Consider the following 23,789-nt stretch of genomic DNA (forward strand, 5'->3'; position numbering starts at 1 on the left):
CCTCATAGACTCTCCCCGGCGCCTGGCCATGAGACGCTCCAAGTTTTTATGGTCGGCTTCAGAGCTAGACCATCTCCTGTTAGGAGTTTTTCGAGCGTTTGAAGTTTTGCTGTACAATTATGTCATGCATGAACAAGGCTATCAGGGATGGCTCCAATGATCTGACAGCCACGTTCTCTGCAGGAACAAGACTATCAGGGATGGCTCCAATGATCTGGCAGCCACGTTCACTGCAGGAGTACTTAAGATGTAAGTGCGCTCAATGTGTTCATTGTCAAGACAAACTTCACGATGAAGACTACCAAGCTGTCTTGACAGCATTAAGGGAAGGCGACTGGATGGTCTCTCTCGACCTTCAGGATGCATACTAACACATCCCGATTCATCCAAACTTTCAACTACATCTGAGGTTTGTGGACGGGAAAGTAATGTACCACTGTCGGGCACTGTACTCCGACCTCATTCCTGCTCCTCTTGTTTTTACAAGGCCCTTGCAAAATGTAGCAAGCTTTCTACATTTTTTGAGGATTCAGAGCCTCCCTTTATTTTGACGACTGGCTAATCAGGGCGTCGTCATTATATCGCAGTCTGGAGAGCCTCTAATGGACATTAGACCTAACCAAGGAGCTAGGTCTCATAGTGAACGTAGAGAAGTCGTAACTTACAGTATCCCATCCTAGACTATTCTTTTTTTGGGAATGGAGATAGTGTCTGATTTTTCGGCCCTTTTCGTCTCCCGCAAGAATGGAACAAGCTCTGTTAAAAGTCCTTCACTTGCAAGAGAAAAACAGTTGCTCTGTAAGAGTTTGAACTAGCCTCGTGGGAACTCTTTCATCGCTGGAGTAGTTTATCTCTCTGGGGAGACTCAACCTATGCCCTTTCCTATTTCACCTAAAACATTGGAACAAGGAGAAGGGCTTAGTGAGTATCTCTTTCCCAATCTCCAATTCAGTCTAGACATGTCTGACTTGGTGGGACAGCAACATCAGACTTCGAGAAGGTCTTTCTCTTGCGATCAAGAACCCAAACCATGTGTTGTTTTCAGATGCAGCGGGTTTGGGTTAGGGAGCTCCACTGGACAGTCTGGAAGGCTCGGGTCTTTGATCCACGGATCAGAAGGAACTCCATTTAAGGCAGTAACATCTCTCCTTTGGCAAGATTTGTGCAAGGAAAAATGAATGTCTTGGCGGACGGCCTCAGCAGAAGAGGACAAGTCATCTCCATGGAGTGGACGTTGCATAAGACTGTGTGCGAGAAGCTATGGATGACATGGGGTCTACCCACCATAGATCTTTTTGCTACTCTCTCTGACAGAGGCTATCGACTTACTGCTTTCCAGTTCCAGATCCAGAGGCAGCTCACATAGACGCTTTCCTGCTGGACTGGTCTCGCCTGGACGTTTATGCCTTTCCACCTTTCAAGATCCTAGACAAGGTGCTGCAGAAGTTCACCTCTCACGAAGGGACCAGGTTGACATTGGTTGCTCCACTCTGGCCCGCGAGAGAGTGGGTCACGGAGGTTCTTCAATGGCTGGTAGACGTTCCAAGGAGTCTACCTTTAAGGATGGATCTCTTACGGCAGCCCCACGTAAGGAGTCTTCATCAAAGCCTCCCCGCGCTTCGTCTGACTGCCTTCAGACTATCGAAAGACTCTCAAGAGCTCGAGGATTTTCGAAGGAGGCAGCCAGAGCGATTGCGAGAGCTAGGAGAGCATCTACCATCAAGGTCTATCAGTCGAAGTGGGAAGTCTTTAGAGACTGGTGCAAGTCATCATCCATTTCCTCTTCCAGTACCTCTGTAGCCCAAATTGCAGACTTTCTCCTACATCTGAGAAATGTTCGCTCCCTCTCAGCGCCCACTATTAAGGGCTACAGGAGCATGTTGGCGTCTGTGTTCAGACATAGAGGCTTAGATCTGTCCAATAAAGATCTCCAAGATCTCCTTAAGTCCTTCGAGACCTCGAAGGAGCGTCGTATGGCAACTCCTGGATGGAACTTAGACGTGGTCCTAAGGTTCCTAATGTCCGACAGGTTTGAGCCATTACATTCAGCCTCCCTGAAGGATCTCACCCTCAAGACGCTTTTATTAGTGTGCTTGGCTTCGGCTAAAAGGGTCAGTGAGATCCATGCCTTCAGTAGGAACATCGGCTTTTCTACAGATAAAGCCACATGTTCACTTCAGCTTGGTTTTCTTGGCCAAAAATGAACTGCCTTCTCGTCCTTGGCCTAAGTCATTTGATATACCTTGCCTGTCAGAGATAGTAGGCAACGAGCTTGAAAGAGTGCTGTGTCCAGTTAGATCTCTGAAGTTTTATTTAGCTCGGACTAAATCCTTACGAGGTGGATCTGAGGCCTTGTGGTGCTCAGTTAAGAAGCCTTCATTGCCTATGTCAAAGAATGCTTTGTCATATTTTATTGGATTTTTAATCCGAGAGGCTCATTCTCACGAGTGAAAAAGATCGTTGCTTGCTTAAGGTTAAGACGCACGAAGTAAGAGCTATAGCAACTTCCGTGGCCTTTAAGCAAAACAGATCTCTGCGAAGTATTATGGACGCGACCGTTTGGAGAAGCAAGTCGGTATTCGCGTCATTTTACTTAAAAGATGTCCAGACTCTTTATGAGGACTGCTACACACTGGGTCCATTCGTTGCAGCGAGTGCAGTAGTGGGTAAGGGTTCTACCACTACATTCCCTTAATTCCAATATCCTTTTAATCTTCTCTTGAAATGTTTTTAATTGGGTTGTACGGAAGGCTAAGAAGCCTTTCGCATCCTTTTTGATTTGGCGGGTGGTCAAATGTCATTTCTTGAGAGCGCCCAGATTAAGGGTTTTGATGAGGTCCTGTTGTATGGGTTGTCGCCCTGGATACTTCAGCTCCTGGGAGTCTTTCAGCATCCTAAGAGGATGGCTGGGCTTCGTGAGGAAAGGGGACTAACAAGGCAGAGTAATCGTTAGAGTCAGCTTCCTTACCAGGTACCTATATTTATTTGGGTTTTGTTATGATATAACTGTCAAAAACTCTAAGCATATACGCCGTAAACTGTTTTAATACTGGTCTCTACCCACCACCATGGGTGTGAATCAGCTATTATATATTCACCGGCTAAGTTTAATATTTAAAAATGATATTTTGATTATAAAATAAATTTTTGAATATACTTACCCGGTGAATATATAAATTAAAGGCGCCCCCCCTTCCTCCCCGATAGAGACCCAGCGGGTTGAGAAGAACTGGAGCTGTTTACATGTATATGCGGTATCTGGCCGATAGTCGGCGCTGGTGGGCACACCCGCTACCTTCATGGCGATCGCTCGCAAGTTTTTGAATTCTGTCGAGCCGTCGGAGACGTCAGCTATTATATATTCACCGGGTAAGTATATTCAAAAATTTATTTTATAATCAAAATATCATGTTTTAAAGTTGCCTCACAGGTCCAGTAAAACTTGGACTGGTTTAAACTTCAGAAGTGAGAATACAGACATGGTATATCATTTGCATTGGTGAGGAACTTTACCATACATCGAGCAATGCTACCTTTAAACTTTTCTCTTATCTTTAACCATGAGCACAGCTTTTGTTACTTTGGTAACTGTGATAAGTTTGACAGAACTTTGTTCGCTGCTTCTACAGCTCTTGACGTCTCCTTAAAAGTTCGTCGTATGGACAGAGCCATGGATGCATTCCAAGACAGGTTTTACGAGTTTAGTTTTAAGTTCTACATAAGTACTTTGGCTTCTCACCCTCTAATCTTCCTTGTTTTCAGTTTGATTTTGGCAACGCTGTGTTTAGTAGCCTACATATGTATCAACCATTCCTTTAACTATTTCTAATATTTCAAAATATATTAATTTTCATTTTTCTCCATCTAAAAAGATATTGCACGCACAAGTTCTCCTCTTTTGATTTTCAGCACGCTAGGTTACATAAGAATCCAAAGAGGTCTTTATCTTTTAAAAGTTCTTAGGTTAAAAGTTTTTATCAAGGGAACTCGCTGTACTAACAATACACTGTCTTGAAAGCGTCTTGATTTTCTCTGCTTCAGTTCCAAGAATGTTGTGAATCGCCATCAGCCAGGAAGTTTTACTATTACTTCTCTACCAAAACATTTTTTGTATTGGGACTGTTGTCCAATATAAGCCCATATAGAATGGCTTTATATGTATTTGCATGGCCAGATCTTGGAACAGTTAGCGAAAGAAGCCTGTTAAATCACTCCTACGAATTAATAATCTTACAACTAAAAGTTTCTATTACATCTAAATATGAAAATTAATCTAAAAGGTTAATTAGATTCTTCTGAGGACTCCCAATTTAATTGGATATTAACATATGATTTTGAGAAATACTAAAATGCACAGCATTATTTTAAATTAACTTGAGATATCCTGGTCTACAGATACTTTGAGACTTGACAAGAAAATAAGTATTTTTTTTTCTTTTTTTTTTCATTCCGGAGAATTGCTGTGGCATTCTTTAATGAGCCAAGAGAATGAATGATATTGAAGTTAATCATAATAAAAGTAACAAAGGAACAACAGTAGTATATGTCAACAACATTAAATGTTTAGGGGAAACTTAAAGGAAGCAACAAGAAACACAAGTCTGAAATAAAGACTTTTAACAATTATAACATACTTGTGTAGTTGGAAATTTTAAGATATAATTCCTTTCGAGCTCAAAGGGTAGTCTACAAAACAGTACTGATGCACCAATATACCTCTTTACATGCAATGTCCAAAAGACTACTTTGCAATAATAAGCCTTTAAATTTTTAGCAATCTTACATAAGAGTGAACACTAGTGTACTAAAGTGCAATACTTTCCTAATACAGTATAAATCTCAGAAAGGTATAAAAGATCACATCACTATGATAGACTAGGCAATACAACTGTTGGAATGGTGGTATGAAATAGAACAATTCTAGTCAGTTTAGTTTTCACACAGGTTTCAATTAACTGCCGTAGGCTACACTAATCTAAGCTCAGGTTTCCAATAAATAAAAATTTAACTTTTTTTACCTATGACTAGATCAGAAGTGGTGATGACAAACGTGACAGGATATAACAATAAAACATTTGAACTAACCTTCAACATCAATCTACCGGTTTAAGGGTAACAAATTTTGATGCAAGCAACGTAAGAATGATTGTGGCCGCAGTAAAGCAGCCTGCAAATATGTACCAGCTTTCTTCATCAAAAACATCGGTGAAGGCGGGTACACTATCGTATACCTTATTGACAATACTCAAAGTAGCCTCGTATTTCCTCTGAGCCTGTGTAGACATTTTGATATATGGAATGAAGAAACTTAGCTGAAGACTTACTATATTTTGCTTCTGACTCCAATCCTTTTTGTTATAAAACTCAAATCTAACAAACTTCTTTTTACAAACTGTACAGAATCTGATCTTATTTTTTTCTTCCTTATTTCTTCTTCTTCTGAGCTTTGGTCTGTGGCACAACTGCTGCGACTTCTTCTGGCTTGAACTGGCTGCTAACTAATTTGTTGAACAACTTCAATATTTCTAAAGCCTCAAGATTTTGAGTATTGAAAAGAAGCTTATGGCCTGTTTCTGGAAAAAAAAAAAATATAAAAAATGTATTTTTTTTGAGGAAATTATATAAATTTTTCATGTATAGTATATTACAGTTCCTATCAGGTTTAAGCAATCATCTCTGTTCCTCAGAACCTTTAAAAATCTGTTGTCTTCATCTTGTTCTCACTCCTTCCAGACTTTCCAAACTATCTATTTTCTAGATCCTTTCACTCCTTTGTGACATGTTCTTCCATTTCCTCATACATCCCCACATTTATAGCAATTACAGACATCATCAATACCTACTTTATTCCTCAGGGCTTGTACCCTCTTTTCTAATTGGTGCAATACTTTAAGGTTCTTATATATACTACATATATTTTACCAACCTCTTTCCAGTTCATGCAGCTCTTGCAACAAATCTCTTATTAGGCTCTTCACACTAAGCAAGACAACTCCTCCTTCCCTATCTATTTTTATGCAGTAATTGGTAATACTATGGTGCTTTCAATTAATCAGACAATCATATCCTGTCATTCATTTTGCAAATCAAAAACCATAATTTCACTTGAAATTTTAAAACCCCATTTTTTGGGGGGTCAATCTGTTATATTCAATCCAAATTACAAGGTAAGGTTCCTTTTCTTGAATACTTTTAGTTTTTCCTTTATTTCCATTTCAGTTACAGTAACCTCTTCTCTCCCTGAACATCTTTAAATCTCTGAATCTCTATTAACAGTAGTTCACTGGCATACAGAAGTTCTCAGGAGCATAATTTTTTACATAATTTTGCAGCTTCCTTTACTTCTACAAATTTACTTCTACAAAAAAACAACAAAAGACAAGTTTCTCTAGATCTCTCAAAGTCTAGTTATATACTGCCACTCCCTTCACTTTGGCAAACCAATATCAGTAACTTGTCGTTATGATGCATTCTGTTTCGATCATGTCCATCACATTACTGTACTTGAATTGACACTCAAACAATACCTTCTAAAAACCCAAGCACAAGAAATACCATCTATATTTGTACATTAATTCTCCTATTGGTGCTCTACTTACAAACTCTTATTTTTTGTAAGGCATAAAATCAAATTGACAATTAACAGTTATATTATATTATCTCCTAGCCTTCCCTCAGCCAATCAGGCTAGGATAGAATGGATGGTCTGATTAAAGAATGCAGGAGGAAGTGGAAGTAGGCATAAGCATCTAATAGCAGCCAGAGTAGGAGGAGGTAGAATCATTGGGACAGACCCAGTAGCCTTCCAGCTATCAAGTCTTCAATATTTTTCCACCTTACAAACTGTTGTGCTTATAATCTAAAATACACTTCTGTGAAATGATACAATTTTTTTTCCAAAAGCTCAAATACCATTTCTTCCTTTATCTTCTTAATTTCCCAATATTTAACATTCTTTCTTCCCTATTTGTGCTATAAGACAGTTTAGTTTATGGTCAAACTGAAACCAATTATGAACCTTTTTACATAAGCTTTTCCTTTTACATAGTTGGCGATGAAATGAGTTTTCTCAATACTCTTCTACTATGTATTAAAACTTCCTAAATTCCTAACTGGGCTCAGTCTTCCTCTACCACTTCTATAATTACTATATTACTGACTAACTGTTCCTTATCACTTCTCATCCCATTTCCAATCCCTCTATCTGGTCAAAGTACACTACCATACAAACCCACTGATCATGAATAACATTACTTATCTTCCAACAAACTCAATCACATTATTACCTACTTGTACAGTTCTACCTGCAACTGTACCATTCATGAATTAGAAATCCTCACTGCAAACATCCAGAACTTATATGTTGCCTCAATAAGATTCCAATTTTTCATATCCACCAGAGTTCCAGTTAGAAAGAGCGGAAGGTAGGAACAAGCTGTCAGGAATACGATAAAGCCCCAAACTCCATGATTTATCAAGCCAAAAATGCAGAGGTCAAAATGTCTACACTATCCTGAAACTGCAGCATGACATCCATGGCCCTGCAGTAAATGTAGAGCCTTGTATAGAGTAATGTTTGACATGTGTCAACTAAGGGTATCTAAAACCTTCCCAAGTTACTCTGTGAATATCATAAGTATTTAAGCAACCATTTCAGACAACTCATGCTGAGGGAATCACATAGCTTTAAACCCTTAATATGAATCATGGTACAATGCTATAATTAAGATAATTTGTTTGAGCATATAAATATGTACCCCGTTGGATTATATTAGATTAAATTTATTGAGAATTTGAGCCATAAGCCCTTAGGTGCTGATGCTTTGGAGACCATCCGGCATCCTCATGCAACTGAGAGTAAACTAGGCAGTTCTACTATGGAATAAAAGTTGAGAAGTTGAATAGCAAAATGGAAGAAAGGAAGCTGGAAAGGAGGTATAACAAAAGCCTAAAAAGTGAGGAAACTAGATGTGGATCCTTGGTCTTAGAGACATGCAACAACAATTATGTTGTCAAACATAATCCCATTGCTCTTTCCTGTTAAGGATGTAATGAAAGCTTGGAAACAAAAAAAGACTACACTTAACTCTAGAACATTCCTTAATAAACCACATGTTTCACTTGAATCTCGAGGAAGTGGGTCCACCAATGTTATGTTACATCGAGGCAGCCTTGAACACAGGAATGCCAAGTCGGGAGGAACATGGGGAACCCATTGTTACAAACACTTTTCCTATTACTATTGGCAAAGATCCTTAGAAACCCCCCCCCCCCCATGATAGGAACCGGAAAGTTTCCACGATACAATAGCATCTATGACAGAAAATGGAAAGTCCTCCAGCATGAAAACACCTTCAGAAAATACCCTGACTGAAACTAAAGAAAGAAGATTTTGAAAGCTCGGGAAAACAAACTTTATATAAGAGTCCACATGACCAATGACTACCTACTATGACTTAACTATCAAATGGGCAATTTTGAATCCAGTTGATAGCCCAATCAAGCTAAAGGTTCCTATCCTCTGATGGGTGGGTCAGGTCCTGTAGTGTTGGACTGCATGCTAAAGTATGTGACCTGTGTGGAAAAGGGGAGGTCTGGCCTCTCCAGATTGACCTGCAGCCAACTGATGAGATAAATCCCTTTGCAATTAAGCCATAACCAACCACTTGTTTAAATAGATAAAAACGTACAGTACAAAGAAGTTGAGCCCACCTTATTACTACACTAAATAATAGGGCCTCATGGAAACTTGTGAAGGGTTGTGGACATACTAAAGCAAAGGGTCCAATACATGAATATCCTCTTCCCTACGACTAAACTAAGATATATGCACATTCCAGTTTCAGCAATGAAACAAATACCAATTTTTAGATTATCTCCTCACAGACTTTGCAATCTCCATCCAAAATGGGGTCCATCAAATAAATCTGACGAGGTGCAGTACATAAACTTCACTGTCCAAGTCTTGCAACTTCTCTTATTGTCTTATAAGTAAGACTCAAAAAGTATTATCAGAAGAATTAAGGAGGGAGTTAACCTTGAAGGACTGAGGGTCTATGACCCCCCTCCAATCTCTCCATAAAGCCCCATGGCTCTGAAGATAAGCGCCTAGCAGATGTGATGAGACCAAAGGGGGGAGAAAAAATTCATATTGGACATTAGCCTAAAGATTTAGGCAAAAGTTGACGTAGCACTACAGTATTGGAATGTAAGGAAGCCTAGCTGCCATATGAGGAATATGATGCCTTCCCTATATGTAAGAAACTCTTAGCAGAGTCCTCGGATGATGACAAGACAATAAGATACCCATGTTCAGAAACAGACCCCAAAAGGTTCAGACATGCCCAATTCTCAGACAGCAACTGAAAGAAGGCTAGGAAGGTTCTAGAGGACCACACCTCTTTTCTATAATATGAAACACACCAAGTGATGTAAAACCTGATACCTGTAAAGGATGGAGGCCTGCGCCAGCCAGAGACTCAAACGGCAGTTACTGATAACATCTTTCCGCTCTCTAAATACCATTTGGAGCAAACTAAAGTATACATAATTTAGTTAACAGCTTTTCTTGCCTTAAAATGAGAGTATGGCAGTGAACTGTATTTATCAGCCACAGAATCAACGATACAAATTTTGGATTTAATAAACCATGCTGAAATAGACTTGCCATTGGTGCTTTTGATTATTCTTTAATAACTATCCTCCTATAATATGCCAATGAGTTAACTCTGGGTTTTTATTACAACTCTTTGCTAATTGGATACAATGTACGGGCAAATAGTTAAGACTTCAAACTTATTATTGTATACGATTACTTTCAGCAAGATATTTTAGCTGGTGTGTGTTTTACATGCCACCCGATAACTTAACACAATACATCCACTAATTATAGATATTGGAGTGGATACATCTAATTATGAAACATGACTAAGTTTATATTCATGGTACTTTTTCAGAGAATGAAACTGGAAATTCTCTAGATATCAAAGCAGTCAGTGCAACCAAGAATAACTTTCCTATCCCCAGAAAAATACGTACCAAGTAATTCAAAAGTTTCATGTGCGTTGAACTATACCTGCTTGGAAATAAGAGAATCAGAAAAGGAAACAAACAGGAAACTCTTTATATTCTTATGAATAACTAAACATTACAAGATCAGGAGGGGTAGCCCTTTGCAGGTTAAAAGAGTGGTCACACTTGGCTAACAGAGTTTTTAATAAGGGGCATTGTAGGCACTTCCAGGTAACTACTCCAGGAATAGAGAGATTACTCACTGACTGAGTTTCTTATTGTATTTCTAAATAAATAAAAATAGTTTAATTCTAAATGGCTTTCATTTATAACATTCAAAATATAAATATTAACTTTATATAAGTACATTGTCCAGTCTTCTTGGATTATTTTGGAGATCCATTCCTACAATGTGTTGTATTCTTTTTATGTCAGTGAGAACACACCCATATACAAAGCAGTACTCTATATAAGCACTGGATTAAAAAAGAAAAAAAATGGAAAGCACAAATACTGAAGATAAAATTGTAATAAAAAATTATACAATTCCTTTACAGGAGCTGCGTTATATCCACAAAAAGTTGTAAAGTTGAAACTATTGTAACCCAAAGACTATATAACAATAGCATCACATATGATACTACAATACAGTATGCTGATTTCCTAGTTGTGTTACATAATTGGTGGATTTTGCTTCCATTCTATGGCCAAAAACTATAAAATATGTTTCAATGGAATATCTGATGGTGCAAGACACATTAACAGCAGCATAAATATTAAAACACCTAACTCAAATGAATAAAGTTTACTAGGCCAAGAAAATCCATAGAAAGTTGGCAATCCTTTATCTATGAGAGAATTAAATCTGTAATGTAACCAACAAGATGTATATTGTGATGCAAGCAGGCACCCAATGCATAGACTGCAGTGTACCACATATACATGCATTCTGACTCAAGTTACTCAAAAACTGAAAGTCAGATTTAGGTAAATAATTCAGTCAGTCAGTTAAGGCAATGAGCAAATCGTCCATTAACATAAACACTTAAACTGGAGTTTACAGAGTTTTATTCGTGTCAAATCAAATCATATACTAAAGAGAAAACTAGATACTGGGAAGCTAAAAATAAGAAAAAACAATAACTATGCCAGTAAGGAATAACATTATCCTCTGTATTAAATTCAGAGCCAGAAAAGAATTAATATAATTACAGGAATCAAAACAAGGTTTCCAGAAGAAACTTGATTCCAAAAAAAAAAAAAAGATTTAATCCATACTTAAAGTAACCATAAAAGGGGACAGGCCTAGCTTCCAGAAGCACACTATTAAAAAATGTACTTAGTACTGAGCTAAATAGAAGCAATTCATCCACTGAGAGAAAGTATAAATAAAAAGGAAGGACCATTTTACGCCAGAAGCTCACTAATGTACTAAAAGACAATAGTTTGTATTTGCATAGGAACAAAATAAAAATTGAACTGTGTAATTGTTGACTTTTTATATATATAAAAAAAATCCTAGTATACATGTGCAAAGTACACGATGTGACCACTATACACAAAAAATTACCTCAATAATATCAAACAATAATCGCACTGTAGAAGGCACTCTAAAGAAAAGAGATAGGAGTAGGTTCTTGAGTTGAAAAGTTCTCAAGTCCAACAATGATTAATTTATGCATTCAGTTTGTAAGGCCCAACCCTATTATTTTTTTTTTTTTTTTTTTTTTTTTTTTGTCGCCAGATCTTCCTACATATGTATCAAGAATTCCATCCGATATTTATATAAAATACTATACTTTCAAAACCATCTGAAATAATCTTTTACCTATTGCACACAAAGGTTCTTATCTTTTAAAGTTCTGTAGATGAAAACTCTTAACCATTTATATTACAGAAGCTAAAAGCCATAGTTTAACCCTCTTACCCCCAAAGAACGTACTGGTACGTTTCACAAAACCCATCCCTTTACTGTACCCCCATGGACGTACCGGTACGTCCTCGCAAAAAAATGCTATAAAATTTTTTTTTTTCATATTTTTGATAATTTTTTGAGAAAATTCAGGCATTTTCCAAGAGAATGAGACCAACCTGACCCCTCTATGACAAAAATTAAGGCTGTTAGAGCAATTTAAAAAAAAATATACTACAAAATGTGCTGGGAAAAAAAAAAAAAACCCTGGGGGTTAAGGGTTGGAAATTTCCAAAGAGTCTGGGGGTAAAAGGGTTAAAATATACTAAATGAATTTGTACAATACTTACGAAGTGTGACGTCTACTGTAGGGTTTGCTCTATTGCATACAATATTTGTCTTAACAATGCACTTGGGGTTTGTTTCTTGAACAGCAGGTATGTTCATTTGAAACAAGACATTCCTGATAAAGAAAAGAATTAAATCTTAATACTGTACTCAAAACAAAGTTTTTGGAATGAAAATGAACTTATGGTATATAAAATATCAAAATCTGAACAAACTCTAACAACAGATTCAACTGACATAAACTGTAATAATCAAGATATATGTAGTATCATAGTAAAGGTGGTATCTTTGCTAATTACATTTTGGAGGAATAATGTTATTTTTATTAGTAAAATAAATTTTTGAATATACTTACCCGATAATCATGTAGCTGTCAACTCCGTTGCCCGACAGAATTCTACGGGAGGGATACGCCAGCTATCACTATACTAGAAGGGGGTGTATTCACCAGCGCCACCTGTGGCCAGGTACTACAGTACTTCTTGTTGACACCTCCTCAATTTTTCCTCGGTCCACTGGTTCTCTATGGGGAGGAAGGGAGGGTCAATTAAATCATGATTATCGGGTAAGTATATTCAAAAATTTATTTTACTAATAAAAATAACATTTTTCAATATTAAACTTACCCGATAATCATGTAGCTGATTCACACCCAGGGGGGTGGGTGAAAACCAGTGTACAAGACTAAAGGATAGCTAAGTATCCCGTATTTCATATAATCAGTTATCTCAAAATAACAATGAAATAATAAGTACCTGGTAAGGAAGTCGACTTGAACCGTTACTCTGCCTTTATTAAGTTCGTCTTCCTTACTGAGCGCAGCGTTCCTCTTAGGAGGCTGAATCAACTCTAAGGTGCTAAAGTATATAGGGCTGCAACCCCTACTAAAGGACCTCTACACAACCTCTAACCCAGGCGCTTCTCAAGAATGAATTGACCACCCGCCAAATCAAAAGGATGCGGAAGGCTTCTTAGCCTACCGTAACAACCATAAAAACAACAATAAAAGCATTCAAGAGAAAGGTTAAAAAAAAAAAAGGTTATGGGATTAAGGGAATGTAGTGGCTGAGCCCTCACCTACTACTGCACTCGCTGCTACGAATGGTCCCAGGGTGTAGCAGTTCTCGTAAAGAGACTGGACATCTTTAAGATAAAATGATGCAAACACTGGCTTGCTCCTCCAATAAGTTGCATCCATTATGCTCTGCAGAGAACGGTTTTTATTAAAGGCCATCGAAGTAGCTACGGCTCTCACTTCGTGGGTCCTTACCTTCAGCAAAGCAAGGTCTTCCTCCTTCAAGTGAGAATGGGCTTCTCTAATCAGAAGCCTTATATAATACGAAACCCCGTTTTTGGACATGGGCCTCGAAGGTTTCTTGATTGCACACCATAAGGCTTCTGACTGTCCTCGAATAGGTTTTGACCTATTAAGATAAAATTTCAGAGCTCTGACAGGGCAAAGAACTCTTTCTAGCTCGTTACCTACCATGTTGGAGAGGCTAGGAATTTCAAACGATCTAGGCCAAGGACGTGAAGGAAGTTCATTCTTAACTAAGAATCCGAGCTGTAAAGAACATGTTGCAGATTCGGATGTGAACCCAATGTTCTTGCTGAAGGCATGAACCTCACTGACTCTTTTAGCTGTTGCAAGGCAGACGAGAAAAAGAGTCTTGAGGGTAAGGTCCTTGAAGGAAGCTGACTGGAGAGGTTCGAACCTAGGCGACATAAGGAACCTTAAGACTACGTCTAGATTCCAGCCTGGAGTGGGTAGACGACGTTCTTTAGAAGTTTCAAAAGACTTAAGGATGTCTTGAAGGTCTTTGTTGGAAGAAAGGTCCAAACCTCTGTGGCGGAGAACTGAAGCCAACATACTCCTGTACCCTTTAATCGTAGGAGCTGAAAGGGATCTCTCATTCCTTAGATGTAATAGGAAGTCAGCTATTTGGGTTACAGAGGTATTGGTAGAGGAAACTGCATTGGCTCTACACCAGCTCCGGAAGACTTCCCACTTGGATTGGTAGACTCTACGAGTGGATACCCTCCTTGCTCTGGCAATCGCACTGGCTGCCTCCTTCGAAAAGCCTCTAGCTCTAGCGAATCTTTCGACAGTCTGAAGGCAGTCAGCCGAAGAGCGTGGAGGTTTGGGTGCAACCTGTCTACGTGAGGTTGACGTAGAAGGTCCACTCTTAGAGGGAGAGTCCTGGGGACGTCGACCAGCCATTGTAGTACCTCTGTGAACCATTCTCTTGCAGGCCAAAGGGGAGCAACCAGCGTCAGCCGTGTCCCTTCGTGCGAGATGAACTTCTGAAGGACTTTGTTTATGATCTTGAACGGTGGGAATGCGTAAAGGTCGAGATGGGACCAATTCAGCAGAAAAGCATCCACATGAACTGCTGCTGGGTCTGGAACTGGGGAACAGTACAAAGGAAGTCTCTTGGTCATGGAGGTGGCAAAAAGATCTATTGTCGGCTGACCCCACAAGGTCCAAAGTCTGTTGCACACGCTCTTGTGGAGGGTCCATTCCGTGGGGATGACCTGATCCCTTCTGCTTAGGCGATCTGCTGAGACGTTCATGTTGCCCTGAATGAACCTCGTAACTAGGGTGAGGTTTAGACTTCTTGACCAAATGAGGAGGTCCCTTGCTATCTCGTATAGGCTCCTCGAATGGGTCCCTCCTTGCTTGGAGATGTAAGCCAAGGCTGTGGTGTTGTCGGAGTTCACCTCCACCACCTTGCCTAGCAGGAGGGACTTGAAGTTCAATAGGGCTAAATGAACTGCTAGTAGCTCCTTGCAGTTGATGTGGAGCGTTTCCTGTTCCTCGTTCCACGTTCCCGAGCACTCCTGTCCGTTCAAGGTCGCGCCCCAGCCCGAGTCCGATGCATCCGAGAAGAGATGAAGATTGGGGGTCTGAATCGCCAACGATAGGCCCTCCCTGAGAAGGAGATTGGTCTTCCACCACAAGAGAGTGGTCTTCATCTCTTTGGTGACCGGGATAGAGACTGCTTCGAGCGTCAAACCCTTGTCCCAATGAGCTGCTAGATGGAATTGGAGAGGGCGGAGGTGGAGTCTCCCTAGCTCGACGAACAGGGCCAACGATGAAAGGGTCCCTGTGAGACTCATCCACTGTCTCACCGAGCAACTGCTCCTCTTCAGCATGCTCAGGATGCAATCTAGGGCTTGGCTTATCCTTGAGTCTGGCTCCTACTGCTGTCTGGAGAGGAGGAGAGTCAGTGTTTGCCTTTTGAAGTCTTGGAACCTTTCCTAGACTTGCTCCTGGAAGAGTCTGGACGGGAGCTTCCTCGGCTGGGGGCTCTACCACGAAAGGGCGGAATAAACCTCGTAGCAGGAGTATCAGCCACTGGGGTGCGATAAGTCCTGGGGACTGAGGGAGCAACCTTAGTCTTACGAGCTGAAGAGGCCACAAGATCATGGGTGTCCTTTTGAATCAGGGCCGCAGACAAGTCCTTAACAAGCTCTTCGGGAAACAAGAACTTAGAGAGCGGAGCGAAAAGGAGTTGAGACCTTTGACAAGGTGTGATGCTGGAAGAAAGGAAGGTACAAAGCTGCTCCCTTTTCTTAAGGACTCCTGACACAAACATTGAAGCAAGCTCGCCAGATCCATCCCTAATAGCTTTATCCATGCAGGACATTAAGAGCATGGCTGAGTCCTTGTCCGCAGGGGAGGTCTTCTTGCTAAGGGCCCCCAGGCACCAGTCTAGGAAATTGAACATCTCAAAGGCTCTAAATACACCCTTTAGGAAGTGATCTAGATCGGAGAAGGTCCAGCAAACCTTAGAGCGCCTCATTGCTGTTCTACGAGGAGAGTCTACCAAACTTGAGAAGTCAGCCTGGGCAGAGGCAGGTACTCCCAAGCCTGGTTCCTCTCCTGTGGCATACCAAACGCCCGCTTTAGAAGTGAGCTTAGTCGGTGGGAACATAAAGGAAGTCTTTCCTAGTTGCTGCTTAGACTGCAACCACTCCCCTAAAATTCTTAGAGCTCTCTTAGAGGACCTTGCAAAGACGAGCTTAGTATAAGTTGACTTGGCTGGCTGCATGCCCAGCGAAAACTCAGATGGCGGAGAGCGGGGGGTAGCAGAGACAAAATGGTCTGGGTATACCTCTCTGAAAAGAGCCAGGACCTTACGAAAGTCAATAGGAGGAGGAGAAGACTTGGATTCTTCCACGTCTGATGAGGGATCCAGGTGTGCAGCCTCATCATCAGAAACCTCATCACCAGAGTGTAGCGAAGTGAGAGGTAAGGTATGCTGAACAGCAGAATCTGCACGAGCGGGAGCAAAAACGCTTGTGGTTTCATCCTCAAGTCTCTGTTGCTGAGGCAAAACCTGAGGTTCAGGCTGCAAAGGCTGGTCAAAAGGAGTAGCAGAAGGTAGGCGCATGGGTTGAGGAGGCTGACTCCTGGCATGAGTGTCTTGACTCAAGAGTTGCGCTTGCTGTAAGGTTAGCGGATGCGCAGTAGCAGGTTCCTGAGGAACGAGTTGAGGTTCCTGAGGTGTGAGCTGCGAGAGTTGAGGTAGTGGCTGCGCAGAACGCAGTTCTTGTCTCGCGAGTTGAGGTTCCTGAGGCGCAAGGCTAAGGTGTTGAGGCTCTCGCCTTGAGGAGGGTTGAGGTCGCTGCAGCGAGAGCTGAGGTGTCTGCCTCATGGATGGGAGAGGTTGTTGTACCTCAAGAGAGTGTTGCCTCACTGGTGGAACCGCAAGTGGAAGCGGAGGAAGTAAGGTATAAGCTTCCTGTTCCCATTGCTGAGGTTGCCTTAAGGAAGGCGGAGGTAGCTGCACACCGCTGGAAACTGGCAACTCAGTACGTGGTAAGGTATCCTGAGGAGCCTCAACATCGTACGCCTGGCAGACAGGACTGCGGTTAGGCGGAGCGATCGCAGGAGGAGGTGTAACCTTCTCAGCCTGACACTCACGCATTAAGACCGCAAGTTGTGACTGCATGGACTGCAGTAGAGTCAACTTGGGGTTGGCAGACACTAAAGTCTGCTGAGGCAAAGCCTTAACAGAAGAGATCTGTTGCGGCAGCACCTTACTCCTCTTAGGAGGTGTGCAGTCAACTGATGACTGCGGCGAGTCAGAGCTGATCCAATGACTGCAGCCAGGTTGTAGAGCTCTTGAGGTCTGGACTTTGCGTTTGAGAGGTCTTGAGACCTGAGTCCAACGTTTTCTCCCTGACAATTCTTCAGCAGACGAGTAAAAGACGGGCTCAATCGTCTGCGGGTGGGAGTGACGGTCTCTGGAAGACACGCCCGCAACCACCGAGGATACTTCTGTGCGCCGATCAAGGCCTGCCGAACCCTTTTGCCCTTCGACATTGCTTCTCCCCTGGGCTTGGGAGCTTGCAAGAGGTCCCGGACTGGGAGGACGACTGGCACGCACAGAAGTACCCTCACGCACCACACTGACACTGACACTAGCACTTGGCACTGCACTGACACTAGCACTTGTCACAGCACTGGCACTATTACCACCCACTGCACTCTTGACCTTAAGTTCCTTGACTTCGGCCATAAGAGACTTATGATCACTAACCACCGATTCCACTTTGTCACCTAAAGCCTGAATGGCACGCAAAACAACAGACATATCAGGTTGAGGGCAAATAGTAGGTTCGGGGGTAGCCACTACAGGGGGAGGAAAAGGTAGGGGATCATGAGGTGAGGAAAAAAGTGAAGAGCGAGAAGAACTCCTCCTAACTCTCTCTCTCTCTACCTTGGTTGAATATTTAAGAAATCGGACAAATTCAAGTTCCGAAAGTCCGGCGCATTCCTCACATCGATCTTCCAACTGACAGGGTCTTTCCCTACAGTCAGAACAAGCGGTGTGAGGATCTACCGAGGCCTTCGGAATACGCCTATTACAAGACCTACATCGTCTATGGGGTGGGGCTTGTGAAATGTCAGACATCTTGAATCAAAGAGTTAGCCAAGTGGGGATTCCAAATCAAGCAAAAAGATCGTTAACCATTAATCAGAACTAAATAATAGCTATCTAAGCTAGAATAGAAGTTTTCCAGTAAAGCGACAGCCGAAATCTGAGAGAAATACTTCACCAAAAGCCGTGAAAATACTCCAAGATCATAAGCGTATCCCAGAACGTCTTGCCGGAAGCACGACAGAGGAAAAATTGAGGAGGTGTCAACAAGAAGTACTGTAGTACCTGGCCACAGGTGGCGCTGGTGAATACACCCCCTTCTAGTATAGTGATAGCTGGCGTATCCCTCCCGTAGAATTCTGTCGGGCAACGGAGTTGACAGCTACATGATTATCGGGTAAGTTTAATATTGAAAATTATATCTGCTTGGTGAATTATAACTTTTTGGAACATGTACACAATACAGTACATCAAAATCTAAGTTCCTAAAGTTGGCTGTTAAGTACAAATTAGTAGCTCCATCATATTGTGCAAATGGTATTTTATAAGAGTTACATGGTAAATAGGAAAATAATATCTATCAACAAAAATCATAAATTTTTAAAGTACGGTAGTTTGTATTTTTCCTAACTATACTGTACAAACCTCAGACCTTTACTATGAGAGTAGATAACAGCGAAGCTGGAACACGGCATTTAAAACTTATAATGAAGTATAAACAAACGACAGGTGGCTGATCTGTAGGTAGCAGGGAAGCAATAACCCTTTGGTTCACTAACAACTCACTTATATGGTAGCCGGGACTTACTTGGGGGCCGGTGCTGGCGGGAAAGTTTCGGTAAAGGACTCAGGTTTGTAGTTAGGAAAAATACAAGTTTGTAAAATCTAAGATTGGTTCCTACAAATATACAAACCATCGTCCTTTACTGCAGGAGACTCATCCTTCTATGGGAGGAAGTCACAGTTACAACTGGCTGGAAACTTAACATGGCAAAAGAAAAATGGGTGAGTCATCACTATCATTGAAGGCCATATCATGGATTATTGGGTTTGCCTGGATGCATAGCACTCGTGTTGCGATCTCTCTCAGACACTGGTCTCTATAGATGGAAATACTCCAAGTCTATGTCCATGCCAAAGTACCGTAGACGACACAGAGGGTCAAGTTTCGACTTCTCGTAATTTAATCGGACTTCCAGATAGCGGATGAACTCATCAAGAAGCTCACAGTGGTGGAAAAGCTGAGAACTTGACTCTGCCATTGTTCGCATTAATGAAATGGCAGAAGAATACAGCTGGTCCGCTTTCTGGGGAACACATGCTTAAGGTGGCACATTCAGGCGGTGAGCGTGACCGTGATTGTGCATTTCTATTTTGCGCCAAAGTTAGTGGCCACTTTTCTGTACCTATCTGGGGAAAAACATGCAAGGGTTGTTTGTGCATCTGTGGATGCAGGGATAGATTCACACTAGCACTGGATCTATAGGACCAATCTTGTTATTTTTGCAATGATCTGGAAAAGAAAACTTCCAATCTAGATGAAGATGACACTGTGGTTCCCCGTGAGGAATCCACAAGCGCTGACATTTTTCCATGCAAAAAATAAGCTGCTTCCTTTATAGAAGAAAACTTTCCTTTAGTGCCTTCCAATGTTACTGGAAGGCCGACTCGCTATGGGATCTCTCCAGTGAATCATATAACTCTTCCAGAGTCATGGGGGTTGGAGATACGATGCCCCTTTGCTGAATGGTGCGAAGACCATGTTTGCGTACTTTTTGAAGACAAATGGTCAAATTTAATTGGAGAAATCTCCTTGCTGTCATATACAGTAACTAAAATAAGTAATTGTTCCCCTTAGCTTAGTACACTCGTTGATGGGGATGGAAACATATTAGCATCTCTTACGACAACCTGGATACTAAGGCTGGGGATCTACCTCCCCTTGACTCATAAAGATGCCACAAGGGAGATTTTCATGGACAGAGCAGGTTCTCCCGCACACTTGAGAAGCACTCATAATCACAAAGCACTGACAATGAAGCACAAAAGCACAGCGTGGACAGAGGTTGAACATCAGATGTCCAAACACCACCGACCAAAAGTAAAGTACGGAGAAAGCCGCAGGCTGACACGCCTACCCAGCACAAACGGCAACAGAGGGCAACTGTACAATGTTTCCAGATTCACAGGACTTCTTAAATTTTGGTTGCAGCAAATAGCAAGAAAGTATACACATACAGTATAAAGGACGAGGGTTTGTATTCTCCTAGGAAAAAATGATAATTCAAAAAGCCCTTGTTTCCCTACTGGTTCCTAATTTAATAGATGCATGCACAAGGAATGTTCTTCAAAGATTTAGCTAAAATCAAGGACTTAAAACTTCCCAAGCTGACGTAAAACTTCAAAAATAAATCCAAAGTATTCATGTAGTAGTCTACAATTAAACCAATGCTCTGGAATTTAGGCATAACAGTTAACATACGCTAGTGGCCTAAGGTTGCTGACAAGTTATCATATTGCATTTCTTGGAGGACAGGCTTTATGAATCTTACATTACCAATGGTAATTTCCTGTTTGTCTACTCCTACCATAGTCCCATAATACTACCATCCCAATTCTTAGGTATTTCTGTACATTCTTGTTAAAATTCTATCACCCACATCCAATCCTCATAGATTATTGCTGATATATTAATTCACAAGCCACATAACAATCAGTACTTATACTGTTATTTGACAATATAACTTCTTACCAATACAAATTTTGCTATTTGAAATTGTCAAGTGCTGCACATTTTAATCTTTTTCAATGGGAATGAGAAAAAGTTATAACTTTTGTATTTAAAAAATTCAAATATATATGGTATTATATAATTGCAACATTGTTTTTGTTGTTATAGGCAATTGCTGTAAATGGCAAATTAACTATTCTCAAGCCTTCGCCTGAATTTTGGTTGAGTATTCATTATCTGACAATACAAAATGATCAACACTTTCAACATAAATACCCAGATATTTTCATACTTTGGCATCTTTTACAACATTCTCCTGAGTTACACAACTCCTTTTATATAAACGCTTGAAAGTAAAATCTTTGTAAAGCATTCCTATAAGAAATAGGCATCAATGACCATCGATATCAGGATGTCAGTAAACTCAAAATCAATCAATCAATCAAATAAGAAATAAGACCTCAAGATAATTTATACACATTAACATGGTAATACGATCTACTAATAAATCACTTTAATATAAAGAGGCGGCACTACATGCCACGCAGGGACCAATGGGCAAGGTTAGGATGGATTGACTTTCTATTTTTGTCATAGCTTTTAGCACTATGGGTCAGGTTTGGTGGTAGGTTAAAGGGTGCCAATCATGACCAGCAAAGTTAATTAGGTTCGGTTAGGATATATAAGATTACTCTGTAAATTAAGGAAACAGGTCAGGGTAGGTGCAGGGTACAGAAGGCAGTAAAAAGCTGGTTAAATAGAGTCAGGAGGTTCTAGGTTGATTTTTAAGGTAAGGATACCGGGATGTATGTATGATAGCGGCCACTTGTATGTAAAGTATGACGATGGCTTGCTAAGAATACAGCAGTGTATAGGGGTTAGCAAGGGGGGGAGTGGGGGTTCATCCCCATTAGATAAATAAGTAAGGCCATGGTTAGTAAGTTAGGTTAGGTGGGGAACTTTAGATTAGGTGGTATTCTTGTGTAGAGGTTTTGCAGAAAAACGGACTCAATTTTTGTAGTACAGAGGCCACGTCTTATGAACGACTAGAAAATGGGAATTTTGTTCCCATTTTCTATACATGTGGGAGGAACTGGCTGCTGATATACAAAAGCTCCAAGAGAGGTCAACATGAATCTCTGCAATTATTCTCATGGTATATGTATTAGCAGAAATGTGTGATTTATACATGTCAGGCATGTATGCATGATAGCGGCCACCAGTATGTATGATGTCGGCCGACTTAGAATACGACAGTGTCGCAAGAGGCTCTTAGTTTTAGTTCCCCCATTAGATAAATAGGTAAGAACACAGCTTACAGGTTATGTTAGGGAGGAAGTTTAGGATAGTTGATGTCCATTTTTTTATGCACACAGAAGGAACTGGCCGCTGATATACAGAGGCTCCCATGTCAGTTTTGGCTGGGGTACGTATGTAATTCCCTGGGTCACCAGGCCTACTCCTCGTATAAAAATGAGAATCCTTCGTCTCCATGTCCATTGTCACACAATAATACAATATATGTAATTAAGAGCACCTTTGTAGATGATCTTGCACAAATTCTTCACTTACTGGTCTTTGCTCAGCCATGGCTGGCTTCGCTCCCAATTAAACAATATATCATTGCTCCTCTGTTCTTGCAAGCAGTACATGACGCACTTTGCATATTCGCCGAGTAGGCAAGTATTTTGGTAGACAAAAATTTTGTGACCACTGGCTACACAATACCATCGACTCGTGCAATACAGTCCGTTGTAAGGATTTCCATTGAGATCCTCAAAAATTATACAAACAAGGCTATGTAAATACTGTGAAAAACCGAGGTTTACAACAAAACAACGGTTCCAAGTTGGAAAGCATAGCAAAATCATCAGTTACACAGTTAATGTACAGGATATAAAATCAATTCTAAATATCATCACACTGACAAACTATTACCCAGTCGTGACTTACAACTTACGTATATAAGGATTGAGATTTGACGTAACCTACGGTAAGGAATTGGCTAAGAATAAGTTGTGCTAATCACAAAATTCTCTATTATAGTTATAAGGCACTTATACATATGAAAATTGTAAGCTAGGTCGATAAGAGGTCAAATTCATCTAAGTAGGTCCTACCGATTTGCGGAGGCCAGTCCAATCAGCAAGTGAACTCAACTAAGAATATTTAGTGATTTACCTTATAGAAGTAATATTTTCCCCAAATGGATCAAAAGTGAACACAATACGTTTAGCCGGTTTTAGATTCAGAAGTTTAGTTTGATGGGCGATGGCCCCCGTGAGGCCAGGACTACGTAAGAATGTTCCTGCGTGTTTGTAAGGAAGGGCCATATTGAATTTCTTCAGTGTACAGCAATCACCACCGTGTTTATAAATAGCACCCTGATTGAGTAACCACAAGCCTAATTTATTATTTATCTATTTTGATTGATTGGTATTAATCCCGTAAGCTAATGTTAAATAACAAATGAAATAAGTGTTTAAAAAAATAAATGCTAATGCGACCTTTGACTCCTTTAATTCGTAAATATAATTGAAAAAAAAAAGTTGGAAAATTTGGCATATGCAGCAATCTTGCCATTAAATAAGATGATTACATGTTACGTAAAATTGGCAAGTAAAAATGAGACCTTGTAGATAATTTGCAATGAGCTGAAAGCCACAAAAGATGACTTTTATTTGTTGATTGAGATTAGTCACTTCTGGACTGGGACTCTGGGAGTCGCTTTTTAGCAGACGACATTGCCACCGATGGGGTTAATAACCGCAAAACTGAATTGAATTTTTTACTTTGGAAATATAAAAGGAGTTGCATATATTGCTAAGAACCGGTCCTGCCAACATTATTTTCACCGTCATTTAGCCGTCAGTTCCAGTACACATGTGCAGTTCTT

General features: G+C 40.6%; 1 protein-coding gene across 1 annotated transcript; it reads right to left on the reverse strand.

Annotated features, from left to right (window-relative positions):
• Window positions 1–5,378: 5,378 nt before the first annotated feature.
• mRpL53 (mitochondrial ribosomal protein L53) lies at window positions 5,379–23,272 on the reverse strand. Its single transcript, XM_068361241.1, has 3 exons — window positions 23,075–23,272; window positions 12,274–12,386; window positions 5,379–5,573 (listed from the first exon to the last, which is right to left on the reverse strand). Exons 1-3 carry the CDS (start codon window positions 23,224–23,226, stop codon window positions 5,425–5,427), a joined length of 414 nt encoding a protein of 137 aa, XP_068217342.1. The 5' UTR covers window positions 23,227–23,272; the 3' UTR covers window positions 5,379–5,424.
• Window positions 23,273–23,789: the final 517 nt, after the last annotated feature.

Source organism: Palaemon carinicauda, chromosome 37 (genome assembly GCF_036898095.1).
Source record: "Palaemon carinicauda isolate YSFRI2023 chromosome 37, ASM3689809v2, whole genome shotgun sequence".
NCBI lineage: Eukaryota > Metazoa > Arthropoda > Malacostraca > Decapoda > Palaemonidae > Palaemon > Palaemon carinicauda.